The 15,771-nt window shown below is 31.4% G+C and overlaps 1 protein-coding gene across 3 annotated transcripts in view; it reads left to right on the forward strand.

Annotated features, from left to right (window-relative positions):
* KIFAP3 (kinesin associated protein 3) overlaps positions 1-15,771 on the forward strand; it is a 150,195-nt gene that overhangs the window by 106,404 nt on the left and 28,020 nt on the right. For all 3 annotated transcript variants that reach the window (XM_008051783.1, XM_021709449.1, XM_021709450.1), the window contains 2 exons: positions 6,865-7,054; positions 13,301-13,400. In XM_008051783.1, coding sequence (XP_008049974.1) covers positions 6,865-7,054; positions 13,301-13,400 — 290 coding nt within the window. The remainder of the gene's footprint in view (positions 1-6,864; positions 7,055-13,300; positions 13,401-15,771) is intronic.

A 15,771-nucleotide genomic window follows, 5' to 3' on the forward strand; every position in this document is an offset into this window, starting at 1 on the left:
AGAAATATTTTCTAAGTTATCAAAAGCATCTTTTTAGCAGCTACCACCTTAACCTTAATGAGAAACTAAATTACTCTAGTCTTACCTTGATTTAGTATGAAAATTTATATTAAATAAACCATATTACAGTCTCAATTAGGAGGCTGCCACATTAAAGAAGAAAGGAAAATCTGTTTTCCATCAGTTATGTTAGAACACAAAGCAGATCTATGTAGCTCTATGTTATCCTATAGTGTGTTAATCAGATACAAGGTGTGACAGAAGCCAGTGACAAAGAGTTTTCCTGATAGTGAACAGACTCTGATAATAGGCTAGTTAAAGCTTCATAATGTTTCAGTGGTTAAGCAGTAAACAACATGATGTAGGACTTCAAAAAGGATGGCACATTCCATGTAAAATCAAACCATAAGTCTTTCATGACACTTTAAAATTTATAGAAACTGTGCTTAAGATCATAATGTCAGGAGATAAGATTAGAAGCAAATAAAAGACAAAGCATTATTTTTGTTTTAAATGCAGAGTAAACTCAAGTCTCAAAGCCAGTTTACCAGGGTGTACTCCTTATGAAAAGAAGTACTTCAAAACTAAAGAAAATTCAACTATACTCCTAGGGTAATTCCACAAAGACTTGATAGATTTTGATGATGTATCTTGGTTGTAATTGATCTGTGACATCCTTGAATTCTCACAGTTATTTCCTGATACAGGGAGTGAATAATAAGAGAGGCTTGGAAATTGGGGGAAGGGTTATGAAGAATTTACTTGAATTGATATATGTTGAATTGATTAAAATTTTTTGACACTGGATACTTATTTAGAGTTGCTATTTTACTTTTTAAAAGAAACTCATACTGCCAGTATTTTTCAGTTATTGGGATAGTTATTTCAACCACTTTATGAAGTACTGATATTAATCATAGGTTTTTATTTATAGAATGTTAGAGCTTAAGTAAGTCTTAGATTTTTTTCATTTTATAAAATGAAGAATCTGAAACCAAGAGAGATTAAAATAACTTCAAGAAGGTTGCATACTTCAATTTGTAGCAGGACTAGAATCAGAACCCAGCCCCTGACTCCTGATCCAATGTTCTTTGTGTTGTATCATACCATATTATTAATATCTATAAATTCAGACTTTGGGAAACAAAAAGTCTGACTTTGCCCTGGCCATTAAACTATATTCATTGAGGATTCCCAGAATACATATAGGAGATAGCTGAGACGGGATTCTAGAATTATGGTCCATTGGAATATGATAAAGTATTAATTGATTTTCACTGAAATTAAAGAGGGTAAATATTAAAAAGGAGAAAGGTTTGACAGAAGGGGGCATGTAATGTTTTGACCTGTTTTATTTTGGGCAAGATCTGTATTTCTTTATTTTGAGATTTCCACATTTTTTAAGTCAGATGGCCCTTTGATAAAACAGTATAGTAAGTGGCAGTTGGTTTGTTTTTAGTATTTGTCCCCAAAATATGCTTTTGAATCATTCCTGAAGTGTAAAACTTTTGAGACCACTGTCTTAGCCTATTAATTTACTATACTTGCTAAATAGAATCTCAACAGCCATAAGCTAAAATATTTTATTTTCAAGAAATCTGGTAAACCTTTTCAGAAACTTGAAGATAAATGGTCAGCATCATACAGTAAAACAGTGCTATCTCATTTGTTTCTAACTAATGTTTAGTAAGGAAAAAAGAGAGATAAAAATATTTAAATGAATACTTTGTTTCTTATGGCATATTTCATTCTTAGATGCTTTATTTGAAAACCTGAGGCTACATGGTCACAAACTAGAGCAGACTTATATGGCACACAGTACAATGTCTTAATGTTTCATACTTAGCTGATAAATTGTAAATATATATATATATTCTTTTGAAAATATTTTTCAAAGTTAGCCATTAATAATGGAGTTAAGAAAGTCATTGAAAATTGGTGGGATATATGTTGGTAGTTACTGTGGTTCAGTGGTCAGTGGTTCATCTATCTAAAAGTTTTTGGGGGTTTTTTTCTATAATTTTCAAGTTTCAACAATAAAAAATATTACTTTTATCGTCAGAAAACTCCAAATATTATTTCCAAAGTGTCACATTATAACTCTTTGAGACTTTAAAAAGAAGAACTTTTTTTTTTTTAATAGAGTCCAGCTCTTGCTTTATTGCCCAGACTGGTCTCAAACTCCTGGGCTTAAGCAGTCTTCCTGCATTGACCTCCCAAAGCGATGTGATCACAGGCTTGAGCCACTGTGCCTGGCCAAAAAGAACTTTTAAGACCTTGGAATTATTTGGTCAAAGTTTTATAATTTTCGATCTATGATCTATAACAAAGAGCCACATGTACCTATTAAATCTCAATGCCACCTCTTATGAAAACTCTTACTGTCATTGTAATAGATTCACTGTAATAGGATTCTGTAATCATTGTTGGATATTTTATAAGACATAATTTTCAATGTCCTAAATTACTCAGTTTAGTATAGAATAACATATTCCGTCTCATATTTCCTGAGGAAAAAGTTGTTTTGCTTTTTTACAAAGAGTTTAGAAAACAACTTTAGTGTTTTTATTGTGATCCAGTAAACAGTAATGCATGTTAATTATTGTGTTAGTCATAGAGATTGAACCTATTGTTTCATATTACAAAAATGCTTAAAATCAGAATAAAATTATTTTAAAGAAGAAAATGACTACAATCTGTATCATTGCTACTGTAACTGTACTTTTTAGACTTATAATGTTAAAAGATGCTCTGGCTCTATAGGATAACCCAGGCATAAACTGATAAAAGAGAGAAGGTGAAATTTTTAAAGGAATGCATAAGGTTAATTCAACTATTACTATCAGTGCTAACTCACTGCTTTAGAAAATAAGTTTGACCAAGAAAGTTACTCATCGATGATCATGGATATTTTTGGTTTGTGTGTTTGGACTTTTGTCAAATAGAGTGGATAATCTCTCTGCTTAATTCAGACTTGAATTAAAAATGTGTAAGTTCATTAATAAGAATATTGCTGTGAGGTCACATGGTGATAAGGCTGAAGTTAGAAGGAATATTATTTGTGAAGAGACATCTCCCTTGTCATACGTTTTTACATTTATTAGATGTATTTTTGTTATTGTTAAATTAGGATATTAAAATCTTAAAAGATGTAAAATGATAACCCAGAGTGAGCAGGAATTTGTTTATGCAGAACATTACATTTGATGGATATGTAGTATAAGGATTTTAAAAAATATTACCTACCTCTGTAACATTTCACAAGTATTAGTAGGAGGAAAGTTTCACTCTTAGTGAAATATGCTTTGGGCACTTGACTGAATTCTATTCTTACACTAGGAATCAATATGCTTAAACTTAAATAATACTGAAACAATCTAATCACGTTTTTCTGTCATCTTCTTTGAATGTTTCTTCATTCAGATAATTTAATTAGATTTTAAATTTTTCTACCAAAATGAAAAGTTAGTTGTATGCCTCTTGCCAAGCAAAACAACCTACTGTTCTTAAAAGAAACAACAACATTAAATTAATTCCAGTACTTAGTGAGGAGTTAATCGCATTTCTAGTATTGTAAGGCATATTCTGGGGGTTTTGGTAACCTATGACCAACTTTTAGGGGAAAAACCTAATTAGTATGCTTAATTTCTTGCCCAAAATACCATTTTGCTTTTTATTTATGCATTAAATGTTTTACCTCAATGACTATAACAAATTCATTCTCTTTTCCTACTACAAGGGTATATGATCATTCTTTGTAAATTATCTGGCATTTCTTTTTTGTTTTTTGAGTTGGAGTCTCACTCTGTTGTCCAGGCTGGAGTTCAGTGGCATGCTCACAGCCACCCCAGTGTCGACCTGCTGGATTCTGATCATCCTTCTGCCTCAGCCTTCCAAGTAGCCGAAACTACAGGCGCGCGACCACGCCTGGCTAATTTTTTTTATTTACTGTAGAGATGAGGTCTTGCCAAGTTGCCCAGGCTTGTCTCGAACCCGCAGGCTCAGGCAGTTCACTCACTTTGGCCTCCCAAAGTGCTAGAATTATAGGCTGAGCCACCGGGCCCTGCCAATTATCTGGCATTTCTAATATGATGATTTTTTTTTTTTTTTTTTTGCAGCTAACCTTAGTTGAGCACACGCACAGAACCACATGTGAAAACAAAAAGTGCTCTTATGAAGTCACTTGAATTTTAAAGAGGTTCAGGATTATATTTAGCATTTAGGCTATATTATTTTGAAGCTGATCACAGTACCTATATTATTTAATTAAGCATCACTTAGTATTTTATTTAACTTTGGAAACCTGAAATAAATCATGAAAATCTGTAGCCAACAAAATTTCTTCTCACAACATCTTAGCGCATGTTATTTTCCAACTCCCTTTTCCCTAGTACCTTCCCAAGTGTGGCCAGATCAGTGAGTGCAGACTGAGAATACAATGAATGTGTTATATAATATACTTTACCAGATTAGACACCACTTCCCCTGATATCCGTGCTTGGTCAACAAGTCAACCCATTCACAAAGCTGAAAATTGACCTTGGAGTTCATTTATCATATTCGCATTCAATGAAGAATTCATTCTACAGGAACTCTGAGAAATGGTCATTTATGCTCTAACTCTTCCATATTGCTGGTGCAAGTTTTGCAGGGGTAATAGCCACAGCCAATGTTCTGGTCCTTATTTTCTCATTTGTAAAATAGCAGTAATTATAGTACCAATTTCAGAGAGCTGTTACTTGAATTAATTAACATTAATGGCTAATATTTATGAAGTGTTCTCAATATGTTTTCTAATTACTATACCTGTGTTATCTCATTTTATTGGAACAATTTGTGTGTGATCAGTGACTGGACAAATATATTTAATACCATCATATTCAATCACTGTGACCACATCAGTCAATATCAAATATAGGTCAGCATCGTAGATGTAACTAAAGATCTTCAGTGGTTTTTAAATATTGAAATTCTGTCAGTTGAATAATAAATGTTTATTATGTTTATACAATGGTTATGATAGCTCTTAATTTTAAATAATTTAATCTTAATTATATTAGGAAATAGATTTACAGCTAATAGAACTGTTAATAGATAACTATTAGAAAAGAAGGAAAGCTCAGTAATTTGATGGCAAAATTGCCATTAGCAGTGCCATAGTCAAAAAATATCTTCACCAACCTCAGTTGAAAGGGAGTATCTGTATATTTACAAAAACCTACTATAGAACTCAGTCTGACAACTGACACTGCTAAGAGATTTATTGATTAATGCACAACTTAAAATTGAACAAGTAAAATTTTAACAAGAAAATTACAATAATAATTACATTTAGTATATAAAATTGCAGATGCATTGTACATCCCACATTTATTCTATGATGGTGATTTTTTACTTGAGTTTCAGCTGAGGTTGAAAACAGTTCAGCATTTGACCAAACTGCGCATTTGGTTCACCTCTTAGTTTTTGTGATCATCTTGAAAGTGCTCTTGCTCTGCACCCTTCTAACTCCTTTTTAGACAACTACACCCAGATTTGTTTAAGGATATGACAGAGGAATTTAAAATCAAGAATCCGAAGTTTAGAATGACAAGAAATATCTGAAGCCTTTTAATTTCTGACTGTACTATCATTTCTACCATCCCTTGTTAAGTGAATACATTAGTTAGAAGTAGCGACAACCTATGAGACTCTGTGGATTCTGCTGTAGCTTATTATAGTGATTTGCCTATTTGTCCTTCAAAACAATTCACCAAGAACTTTCTCTGTGACAAGTGTTACAGCTATACCTAGCCATGAATAAGCTATAGTCTTGCTCCTCAAGAATGTATGGTCGAAACAAGAGACAGGCATTTAAAAAATAATTACAATTATATAACATTATTATTTTGTGGTTGGAACAAAATTACTTCTGTTCTACTATTTTTTTCTCTAGGAGACCATTTCAGCAGTTAAAAGAAATACTTTACTAGTACATTTTTTCCCTAATGTTGTCTAAACTAAAAGATATAGTAAAAGATGTTTTAATGCTAGCCACCTGTCATTAGTGCCACAAGTGCAGTGGGGTTAGGGCCACCAACTGATGTAATTGAAAAATCCATGTATAACTTTTGACTATCCAAAAACTTGATAACCTATTGTTAATGAGAAGCCTTCCTGATAGCGTAAACAGTCAATTAGCACATATTTATGTTCTTTAAGACAGAGAAAAGAAAATGTTGCTAAGAAAATATATTTACTAAGTGGAAGTAGATCATCATAGAGGTCTTCATCCTTATTATTGTCACATTGAGTAGACTGAGGAGAAGGGAGAAGAGGAGGGGTTGGTCTTGCTGACTCAGCTGGCAGAGGCAGAACAAAATTCATGTAAAAGTGGACCCGCACAGTTCAAACTCATGTTGTTTGAGGGTCAGCTGTAATTATAGCCACAAGAACTCTTCGGAAGCTGAAGTCTGTTGCTTACCTGAATCCTGGCAATATTTAGGCACTATTTTAAGTAGGAATTTGTAAAATTTAAATTTTTCCAGTGTTAGCCTTTGTCTTTAGTGATTGATAATCCATGAATTGAAAGGTTGGGCTGTCCTGGTCTTACATCCGATGAAGATTTGCCTAGGAGGGATGGGATTGGCTGCTGCTTGTTTTGCAGTTGAATGTCTGAATGCTTTCTAATTGATAATCCAAACAGACTTTTTAATATATGTAATGACTTTTTGTTGACTATTATATAGAATAATTCTGAAAAGGTTTTCTTAATGTTTCCTCTGACCCAAAGGCCCTCAAAATTCTCATGAGACAAAAGTATTGCTATCTGAATGCCAAGAAAGTAAGCTTATCTAATAGCACTTGACTATTTGTTTTTTACAGGAATATGATGAAGAATGGGCTAAGAAAATTCAGAGTGAAAAATTTCGCTGGCATAACTCTCAGTGGCTGGAGATGGTAGAGAGTCGTCAGATGGATGAGAGTGAACAGTACTTATATGGGGATGATCGAATTGAGCCATACATCCATGAAGGAGATATTCTCGAAAGACCTGACCTCTTCTACAACTCAGGTAAGGTGATAACCAAATCAAAAGTAAACAATTAGTGTGATGTAAATAAGGATGTTGGTCTGCTGGCCTTGCACATCCCCAAGCTTCTTAAGGCTTCTTTTAGTTTACAGATGATCTGCTAGTGATTTCAGATGTAACAACTCTATATAAAAAGCAAACCTGTTAACTTACCATTATTTTTTTTCAAGTTAGTTTTTGATGTAATCTCCATAAAAAAGGCTATAGCTCAGAAAATTAATTGCTCTTAGAAGTTTATTATTAGCTAGGATATGTAGCTTAAAGGAACAACTTAAAGATTTCTGACTTCTATTCAAAAATGTAATATTCACTTTTCTTTATTCTGCATTTATTAAATGTACAGTTTATTAGTTTATGTCTTATTTTCCAATACATTTAATCTTAACAGTTTAATTCTGCCATGATTTTGCTTTACTTTCAAACTTCTGAACTCTGGTGACTTTTGGGGAGATTTAGATACTTTATAGCACTTATTTTTTTCTTCTAAACTGTACTAATGTTTTCAAGGTAAAATTTAATATTTGCATAAATCTCACATATATTATAACTTTGTTGTAGAACTACCTTTCCGTAGAGCTACTTTTTTCCAGTGATGAATTTGACACAAAAATTGGTAAATTTTTGCATATTGTGGATTTTAATGTTTTATATTGTTGCCAATATTAATATTACTTCTTTGAAGTAATTTAGCTGATGAGAAAAAGGAAAAGATTTCTAAGTAACATCTGTAGCAGGTTGGAAATAAAAAGAATTAAAGTCATATATCTGAATTAATGACTCACCTTTTGGATTTTTTCTACCATGTATTTCTGTTATGCATTACGTGTCTCAATATACATTTTCTAAATATTTTACATGTATTAGCTCATTGTATCAGAACAATTTGTATGTGATCAATGACTGGATGATTGTATAAATTGCCATCATGTCTAATCACTGTACCATTCACATATTCATTCTTCTGTTTTCTTTCTTGTGTATTATACAGATTTCCCATAGATATTATGTATTATTTTTACATTTAACATAGATACATAAATCCTGGAAAATGTATGCCTTACTTTGAAAATTGAATAGATTTCTTCCTAACTGAACTTTACAGTAGTTATGAAATGCTGCTTTGTGTTTCAAACCAGATGGGGTAGATCATTAATTTCAACCAACCAGAATTTCTTAGTTCAGTAATGGCAAGCAGCTGTTCCTTACACATTCAGTATTCATGAGGTAAAATGATGTAAAATATATATGATATGAAATTTTTGTTAATAGAAATCAGAATATTCTTGGAATCAAGTTTCTGGCTTTGATGATTGATAGCCACCTTTCAACATGAACCAATTACCAGTTTCCAAAACTGAATAAAACTATTAACCACCTCAGTATTCACTTTGTTTTAATACAAATAAAATTTCAGAACAGATTTCTAAAAAGTCATACCACATTCCAAAATATATTCATTTGAATTAACTCTCAAAATGAACATCCTAAATATTTTTCTATAGAATAATTTATAATTAAAGTGTATAACTTATGCTTTTGTAAGGAAACTGAATTATGTATATTTTGGTGTACCAAAATTTAGAAACATTTTGGTTTTAGTGATTCCTATAGCCTGATGACGTGATAGACATTTAACAGTGGAAATTACATGCTGTGACTTTAAAGATATAGTTCGTATAGCAAGCTGTCTATAGTTTTTTAATTTAAGAATTATTTTACTTGTTCATTTTCCATGAATAGTCCATGGACTAAATAAATCTCAGTAGCATTTCTTGATATGCCTCATGGTAATCTAGATGTCAGTCTCTTTTTTTATTGTATTTCATTGTATCATCAGAAACTTCAAATAAATCTGTAATACTGCAGATTTATTTGAATGCTTGAGCCATCTTATAAAGCCTCTGAGTCTTCCTAAAGTTTAGGCTGCTTCCAATAAAAGCAGCTTTAGTCACTTTTCAGCCACAGAGACTAAACTCTGGGTCTTACCTTGTACTTTAAAATGGAATAGCATTTGCTACTTTCTAGTCATTAGTATTGCTGTCTATATTTTCAAACCATTAAAAGATCAAAAATTAATTGTCAGTCAAATGTATCTACTTCTCCTTTGCTTTTTTAAAAAAAGAATCTTAGTGTTGCCTTATGAAATAGAACATCATCATGTCCTTTAGTTTCAGTATTTTTCCTTAGAGTCTAAAATTATTGATTGTCGTCTCTGATTAATTTCCTTTTGCTATTATGAAAATGAAACTGTTTGCTTTAGTACTTTTACCCATAAAGATAGTATAATTTATAAAGTTGTATTGCTACTATACATTTTTAAATGCCTTTTCACTTTTTTCATTGTCATTAATCATGATGAATCTTATTCTTAGTATGTGAATATATTTCTGGAATATAAAATTGTTTGTTCCTCGCTCAGGATCATTGTAAAAACCATAGTTTTCATTTACCTTTGTGTTTCTGTTATGTGTCTTATCTCAGGTATAACTAAATAAATAAATATTTATCATTTTAGTTATTTCCTTTTCTCATTTTCTATATTATTGACATCTATTTTCTCCCATACAGTCACAATTTCACTTTTAGCTAATTCACCAAAAAGCCCGATATTATATTCTCATTTGACTTTAAGAAGTAAGAATAGGCCATCCCCTCAGGTCCCCTCCTATTGTGGGAGCTTTTCTGTCCTCTCAGTAAATCCTGCTTTAAAAAAAAGGAAAGAAAGAAATATGAATAAAGCCAGGTGTGCTGGTGTTTGCCTGTAGTCCAACTACTCAGGAGGCTGAGGCAGAAGGATTGCTTGAGCCCAGGAGTTCTGGGCTGTAGTGTGCTATGCCGATCAGGTGTCTGCACTAAGTTCAGCATCAGTATGGTGACCTCCCAGGAGCTGGAGACTGCTGGGCTGTCTAAGGAGGGGTTAATTGACCAGTCTGGAAAAAAAAAGGTCAAAACTTCCATGCTGATCAGTAGTGGGATTGCCCCTATGAATAGCCACTGCATTCCAGCCTGGGCAACATAGTGGGACTCTGTTTTGTTTAAAAAAAAAAAAAGAGAGAGAGAGAGAGAAGTAAAGAAACATAAAGTTTCTTTTAGTAACAATATATGACATATAAGAAGATACTGAGTTTTTATATTTTTTATTTTTATTCACAGTGTTTATAAACCAGTTTTTTAACTGGTTTTTAAAAATCAGAAGATTGATAAAATACCTGTGCTGACAATGTATTTGATTTGATTTCATCTCTGTTCCAGTGTATATGCCATTTAGTTCATAGCTGTCATCTCTGAAAGGTGTGCTTTATAACTATGGTCTAAAAGGTTTTATATAATTTAGTAACCAAAGTGTATATAATATTCTGTGCCTTACAGAGTGTTCTGGTGTGTATCTTCTCTGTTTTCTGTGTTCTCTGGCTATTTAAATGTTACATGAAATTATTTGGTTCCTTGTTACTATCTTTGAAACAAGTTTAGAGGAGGCCGTTAAGAAGGATACTCCTAGATTTATCTAGGGTTCGTAATCAAGATGATGTGATTCTTTTTTAGTATTTCACTAAAAGAATTAATTTTGGATACATAATGCTGAGAAACAAATTGATATTTCCGAGGAATTTGAAGTGCTTCAGATGAGGCTTTAATGGAATTTTTATACCTCATTCTAGTGAAGAAAGATTGCTCACATGTCAGAGCTGCCTCACATCTGTCAAACCATAAGGGTACTGTAGCTTGCTGAATCAGTTTGCTGAATGAACTGTGGTACTCTAGGATAATTAAAAATGAACTTCAGAAGTATAAATAGATTCTTTTTTATTCACATGAGATTAGGTCTATCATATTATTAAACTGGTTGCATTCTGGATTTTAAAACTTTCTGACTGAGTCCTTAAACTCAGAATATTTTGAATCTCTATTTGTTAATTTCCCAGTTTGTAGTACCCTGTGTTCTGTTTATTCTTTTGCTACTTATTGTACCCTTTGAAGACAATGGAATCTCTGAATAAAAAATAAGGTGTTGAGAATTTGATCAGTTTTTCATCTACTTTCTTACTAATCTGGATTACTTCATTAGGTCATATTTCATAAATATAAACTTGTTTACATAAATTGGGGCATCTTTTCATTTAGTTGTATTTATATCTAAAACATTTTTGTTATTTTATTTTACTGACATGCTGAATATCTTTGCATTCATTTTCAATATGTAGTATATACATTTTATTTTGACATTTTACTTAACTTTGTTTCCCTAAAATTGGCAGGTTTCTTAAACACTAATTCTTAATTATTTTGTTTTAATTTACCAGGAATTTATTGATATTTGTGATCTTAACCTTATTAGTTTTAGCCACGTTCACCAATTCTTAGATTCCTACAAAACTGATTTTTTTTTTCAGTTGCTCTACTCTCAATTTGTAGTCTTAGTATTTCCCATGATTTTTTTTTTTTTTTGTACTTTGTAGTGGTTAGCTGGTCTTTTATTTATAGAATCTTTAACTTCTAGAGGACATAAAAACTGGATTAAATATTACTGACACTTTTAGTGGAAACTAAAGGAACCTCTTAAGTATTTTAAAATTAATAAAGTAATAATGCAAATACCAAAGGTATCTATTAACAACTCAACAATTAAGTAATAATGCAAGCATTAATATATGATGTGTAACAAATGGACTCATACATATGAAATGAGTCATATGGGAGTCTTATGGAAATACAAATTATTAATATCTCACTTTTTCATTTGCCAACTCCATTACTTAGCCTTACCATTCTCAATTTTTAAGAACCTTACTTCTCAAACAGATTTTGTCATTTAAATCTTACCTATCGTTAAAGACTCAAATCAGTTACACCTCTGCCTCCTCCTCTGCCATCCCCAAGTAGGAGTTTCTGGCCCTTATAGAACTCAGTAATACTTCCATAGCTTTTACTGCTTCTACCACTTATTCGATACTTATATCCATTCCTACTGTATCTACCTTATTACTTCTCCACAAGAATTATTTATTTTAATTTTATTTTATTTTAATTGCATTTTAAGTATCTGTCTTATATTTCACTTAAACTAAAATTTGTAAAAACAGAGATTATGTATTATAATTTTATATATTTCCCGCAGGGCCTAGCACAGTGTTATTATGCACGTGCTATGTATAAAATGATCATTTAATGACTGAATAATTTGCCTGTACTGTGAGCCACCTTTATAAACTATATGGTAGATGTGACTAGCTAACATTTGTTTAGAGGTCACTCAACAACACAGTATACTTTCAGGAAAAGAAACTTTGAAAAGCTTCCTAGCTATCCAAATAGTTAACAGCCCTGAAGCCATCACTTAGACCTTTTTTTCTCAGATTCTTTTTTATTCTTAACTTATTCACAATTCTGTCAAAATGCGTTATCTATAGTCGTAGATTGGAGCAATTAGGACAGTAGGATAACTCTAAAATCAGCACAAAGTGATAATAAAAACTTAGATTTAAGAAATGAAGCACTTTATAAGCAAAGAAAATTAATTCAAAAAGCCTAGTTGAGTAGAGCTATTTAGCATAGGTAGACAAATATATCTGATAACCTGATAACTCTAGGGACTGTATTAATAATATTTATAATGAAGATAGAGTCAAGAAATATTTAAGTTATGAATAATATATCCTTTTAAGAACACAGGGCATGTAATCCTGTGAAGATTTCTAATATACATCTGTTTGTGTGTTTTAATGTTTGGCAGTTAAATTGTCAAGCATTGCTTATTTAGCAAATCACTTATTTGATATATCTGATTCCCTAATCATGCTACACATGTTTACCAGCGCCAAGCTGTTTAATGCCTCTTTGCCTTTCTTTGTGCAGTTTTCTTAGCCTGAGCCATCCTTACTGTCCCTGCCTACCTTGCTTCATCTCCTTATCTTTTTCTGTGTCTTCTCTACAAGACTGTAAGCTACTTGAAGACAGAGACTGTCTTATTCATCTCTGTACAAGCATAGTACTAGGAATTACTAGGTAATACATAGTAGATGCTCAGTGAATTTTAGATTAGTATGCTGAATTGTTGTGAACCAAACACTTAAGTGCATATAGTCTTTTGTCCCAAGAAAAGAACATGTCATGCTAACATTGTTCTTTCTAGATTAAACATACATGTTATTTTCATATTGTGTGACTTTATAGTTTCCTTTTTATTTCCTACAAGTATGTTTCACTGGTGATCATTTTCTTCCTTTCCAGATGGATTAATTGCCTCTGAAGGAGCCATAAGTCCAGATTTCTTCAATGATTTTCACCTTCAAAATGGAGATGTTGTTGGGCAACATTCTTTTCCTGGCAGGTAAACAGTCTTTCGAGAAAAATTTAATGTACAGTGCTTCCCTTGTTTTTGAAAAGCTAGAATTTTCTTCACTCCCCATTTCTCTATCTTTTTCACTAAGAGGGCAAAAAAACTAATATTTTCAAGAACATGTTTGTTTGATTTTAAATTAACTTATAAAGTCACATTTTCTATGTTAAAGTGGAAATCACAGATTTGAAAAAAATATGCTTCATTACTTTGGAAAATATAGGCCATCTACTGAAACAGACAATACTTTTGCTAAATTAATAAACACAGATTGTTTCATGAATGTTTTCCAAAGCTGGTAAAATATGAAATGGGAACACAAGACATGTATTTTAACAATTATTCAGACATCACTGTTTTAAGAAGTTGACGCTTCGGTTAGATTGAAGACTTTTTCTCCCTAGATAGCATTCAAGTAAAATATTGAAGAAAAAATAATCTGTCGGGCCAGCATTGTTCTGCAGTTATAATAAAGTTCCCTACAGCATATATCCAGCTTTCTTACTAATGGTATCACAAATTTTGAAAATCTTGCCAGAAAGTATAAATAGTATTTTCCTCTTTATATCATTGTTAGAGGTGTAATATTTTAATTTAGGCTGATTGTTGAGAGTTCATCATAAGCTGGTCCAGTAAATAGTCTTATCTTCCTTTAAGCCTAGTAATTGTTTTCTTTAAATTATTGATTTAATTTTCTCTTCTAAAATTCTGCTTTTCATTAGCATAAGCTATTTTCCGTTTGGGAGATGTGTTTGTATATTTTTTAAATGAACAGTAAAGTTTTAACAAAAGTGCTGTAACTCTTAATGATCACTTATAATAAGCTATTTTAATCCAATAATAATAATAATTTCAGCCATTATTGTTGATCTATTGTGTGTAATCTACATTACAAATATTCATCTTATTTAGCCTGCATAGCAGCATTTTAAACATTATTATATCCATTTTACTGATGAAGAAATCAAAGCCCTAAAAATTGAAGTTCTAGTAACCAATTCACACAAGTAAGATGATAGAGCAAAAATTTGAACTCAGGTCTGTATGTCACCAAAGTTTATGTTCTGTTCAATATAACATGCTGCTTGATTTGGAGGAAGCAAAACACACCATAGTGACCTGCGCCTTTTTGACAACAGTCTACATTAACGCAAATACTTTTCATATTGCAACCTAATGCATACATACATATTTGTTTACAAGCATGTATCTCCCTATATACATATATATAAAAAAATTCTTTAAATGATACTCTTCCTACTTGTAATGCCCAATGATATATTGGTTTGTTCTGTTTTATTTCATTTTTTTAATGCAGATTCCAACTGACTAAATTGATTTTACAACTCACTGATGGGCATGACCCCCAAAAAAAGATAAGAGTATTACATGGAATGTAGCAACCTAATGTGTAGTTCAGTGATCCGTAGTGGACTTTAAATAATAATAATACTTAAGAAATTGTTTGACCCATGTACTAGATTGTCATAGTAAGAAACTCATTACCTTAGAAAATAAAAACTAAGCATAGTTAAATACTAGAAAGCATATGGCTTTTGATTACTTCTGATGCTTCTGACTGAATTAACTATAATTATTTAAGTAGAGGTTCTGTTTAATCATTATAAATATTGTGCTCTATCATTTGACAATTCATTGTACAAATGTTTTCTGAGACATAATTGGAAAAGGAAGAAATGATTTGGGCTTATGATCCTAAAATTTATATTGAAGAATTTGTTGATAGCATGTATAAGATTAATTGTTCTGCCATTTATGTTCACTATGAGCAAAACATTTTTTGTATCTCCTGAAGATGCTGACAATCTAAAGAAAGCAGACTTCTATAAATCATGCATTACTATTTGAGAAAGGCTTGTTTTTATTTTTTTATATAATTATGTGACTTTTAAGAAACTAAACATTTTCATTAAAATTGAATATACAAAATAATCTTTTTTTGTTCAGCTTAGCAAAATCTCCATTTCTGGTTTTCAAAAGTTAATAAAAATATTTTGAGAGATATATTCTATAACTAAGTTATGTACTGGATCCAAAGATTTCAGGATTTTATTTTTCAGTCCTGTCAATAAAAAATTTTTAATGACTTTGGGAAAATACTTTTACATTTGTATTTTCAGTTCCTGTTCAAGTGTAAAAATAGTTAAGTAGCTTGTTTTACTTTATAAAAGACACATCACAGTAATGTTGACTTAAAGAATTAGTTTAAAAAACTTACTGTAGACTATTTTTCAAATCAAAAGAATGATACACTTATTTATTATAATCATTTTGATTTGAGAATTGTTTGTCCTTTTAAAAGAACTTCCCCTGAGAAAATTAAATCTTTCATTCCTTGTCT

The sequence above is a fragment of the Carlito syrichta genome, unplaced genomic scaffold (genome assembly GCF_000164805.1).
Source record: "Carlito syrichta isolate Samal-C Ts95f unplaced genomic scaffold, Tarsius_syrichta-2.0.1 Scaffold233958, whole genome shotgun sequence".
NCBI classification, from domain to species: Eukaryota; Metazoa; Chordata; class Mammalia; order Primates; family Tarsiidae; genus Carlito; species Carlito syrichta.